This window comes from Notothenia coriiceps, unplaced genomic scaffold, assembly GCF_000735185.1.
Source record: "Notothenia coriiceps isolate Sejong01 unplaced genomic scaffold, NC01 NC01_scaffold00003954, whole genome shotgun sequence".
NCBI classification, from domain to species: Eukaryota; Metazoa; Chordata; class Actinopteri; order Perciformes; family Nototheniidae; genus Notothenia; species Notothenia coriiceps.
Genome location: NW_011336655.1, coordinates 1 through 2866, shown reverse-complemented (window position 1 = coordinate 2866; position 2866 = coordinate 1). Strand labels below are relative to the sequence as shown.

Sequence of the window (2866 nt, the reverse complement as noted above, 5' to 3'; positions counted from 1 at the left end):
GAAGTTATCAATTACTAATTATCATGGAAAGCTACGGCAAATGCAGTCCAAGTTGGCGTAAACAAACAAAGCGTGACTGGGAGCTACTTCACACAGCACTTGGAGTGGCCGCTTTCTTGAGGTTCAGTTCCCCGGCCCGACGTAGGATCTCATTGCGAATGTGAAAGTAGTGAACTCTTACGATGAATAGTCGGGGTGCATCTCCCTCTCTGGGCCTGTCTCGCAGTATACGATGGGCTCGATCTAGCAGGGGCTCTTCATCCAGACAAAGTATTTCCTCAAGTAGTTTGGCGATAAACTCAGTCGCACAAAGCCCCTCCATTCTCTCCGGTATGCCCACCAGCCAAATATTATTCCTTTTGGATCTTCCTTCCAGGTCCTCGCACTGATCATCCAAATGTTTAGCCTGAGCCGTTAGCCTGCTAACTGTAGCTTCAGCTCCGTTAGCCGTTGCTATGGTCCGTAGCAGCTCATTCAAGCTCAAGCACAGTTTGCACGTGTTGCTCGACTTTCTCTTGCAGTGGTCCTATTGACTCTTTTAGTTCTTTTCGGACAGAGGTTATCTCGGAGCGTAGGCTCGAAGACATTTTTTTCCCCAAAATGTCGGCTTTCAGGGAGTCCATCCAACTCAGGACTAAACTTTGACAACATCCTCAACGGAATACTAGCCCTCTTCACCATGTCTACCTTTGAATGATGGCCAAAGTGACATTTGTTTCAAAATATGTGTGTACAATCTAAGTTTGAAGCGTACTGACTGAGGTACCCCTCTTTAAGCTCTCATCTTTAACTTGTTGACTCCTGGATGTATTAAGCAATATTACTGCCTTTGTTTGCATCCTCTAGATCCAGTGCCATCTCAGTGGTGAAGATTCTCAGAGTGTTAAGGGTACTTCGACCGTTAAGGGCCATTAACAGAGCCAAGGGACTCAAGGTATAAGATGTTGATAAATTGACTTTCCGTTTGAAATGGCCTTAATACTGAACTGATTTATCCTCAGTAATATCTCTGTCTTTAGCATGTCGTCCAGTGTGTGTTTGTTGCTATCAAGACCATTGGAAACATTGTACTGGTCACCATGCTGCTGGACTTCATGTTTGCCTGCATTGGAGTCCAACTTTTCAAAGTCAGTAAAAGGATATTAAAACATTTAAAAGCAGAATGTTGCTAACACTGTATTTTGTAATGGAGATACATGTCTGATTGTTCTCATCCTTGCTGCCTTTTCAGGGCAAGTTCTATGAGTGCACGGATCCTGACAAAATGACTGAGGAAACATGCAAGTAAGAACTTTGTTTTGTTTTAAGCAGTGATGCCACTCTAGGCTTTTATATCAAAAATAATTGGATAACCTGGAATTTAGAAATCAGAAAAGAAGCCACAGATTTGTAAATTCAGGTTTAACCCTGTGTTTACTTTAGGATTTATTTGAAAAAAAGACAGGTGTTCATGCATGGAAGCAAGCACTGTACTCTTATGTCCTGGGAGATCAGAAAAATAAACATTTTAACCACCCAAGACAAAGGCCCAGCTAAAATGATATCCATTTCTAATATCAGTACCATAACGCAGTGTGTTCAAATTCTAGCTTTTTCATATTTAAAAGGTCCTGAAATTGTTAAACTTAGCTGGATGAACCTGCAGACAGTGGATCTGACTGTAGCCCTGCCTGTCCGTTCCTTCTGTGTGGCTCAGAGGCTGGTATATAAGGTACCAGGAAGGAGCACTCCATGAAATGGAGGTCCATGAGAGGCAATGGACCAACTCAGGACTAAACTTTGACAACATCCTCAACGGAATGCTAGCCCTCTTCACCATTTCTACCTTTGAAGGATGGCCAAAGTGAGTTCTGAATTGTTCTGTGTACTGTTGTTCCTAATTCATTCTGTGATATGCTGTATGCAGCATGAATACAAAGTGTAGTCCCCTTTACTTCCGCAAACCATTATTCCCTGTATTCTAATTTATTTCTGTGAACTTCATTTTTCTTTTGTATTTATTTACCCAGGATATTATATAAAGCCATTGATTCCAACTTAGAAGATAAAGGTCCAGTGTACAACAACCGAGTGGCCATCTCGATCTTCTTCATCTTCTACCTCATCCTTATCGCCTTTTTCATGATGAATATATTTGTTGGCTTCGTCATTGTCACCTTCCAGGAGCAAGGAGAGCAGGAGTATAAGAACTGTGAGCTTGACAAAAACCAGGTATGTTCAAAAATACTGGAAATGAAACTGAACATGAAAGCTCTACCAGCTCAGATTGAGAGAAGATAGAAAATCCCGAATAACAACACAAGAACCCAAGAAGCCCTTTCAAAAATGTTATAGCTGGAGGATATGAATAAAACAAAGGAGTTTACTGAGCTGACCAAACAGAGCTCACAGAACATTCTCTCACACACACACACACACACACACACACACACACACACACACACACACACACACACACACACACACACACACACACACACACACACACACTTCCACAGTCAAATAGAATATCACTGCTGGTTTCTTGATGTTACAATGTTACCATGCCCAGTGAAGGGCATGCATTTTGCCAAGGCTCTCAGTCTAGTTAACCTGTTAACCCTGCAGGTTTCTTTTTCTGGGGGGGTCCGAAAACCCTAGGGTTAAACCCTAACCCTAACATGTCACCCATTGAGCATGTTTGGGATGCTCTGGATCGGCGTATACGACAGCGTGTTCCAGTTCCTGCCAATATCCAGGAACTTCGCACAGTCATTGAAGAGGAGTGGACCAACATTCCACAGGCCACAATCAACAACCTGATCAACTCTATGCAAAGGAGATGGGTGACATGTTAGGGTTAGGGTTAGGGTTTAACCCTAGGGTT

General features: G+C 42.6%; 1 protein-coding gene across 1 annotated transcript; it reads left to right on the top strand.

Moving 5' to 3' along the window:
* Window positions 1-846: 846 nt before the first annotated feature.
* LOC104941806 (voltage-dependent L-type calcium channel subunit alpha-1S-like) lies at window positions 847-2211 on the top strand (the record flags this gene model as incomplete). The annotated part of the gene is made up of 5 exons (XM_010766943.1): window positions 847-934; window positions 1020-1127; window positions 1232-1284; window positions 1697-1843; window positions 2010-2211. Coding segments are annotated over 5 exons (598 nt in total), but the record flags the coding sequence as incomplete, so codon positions are not given.
* Window positions 2212-2866: the final 655 nt, after the last annotated feature.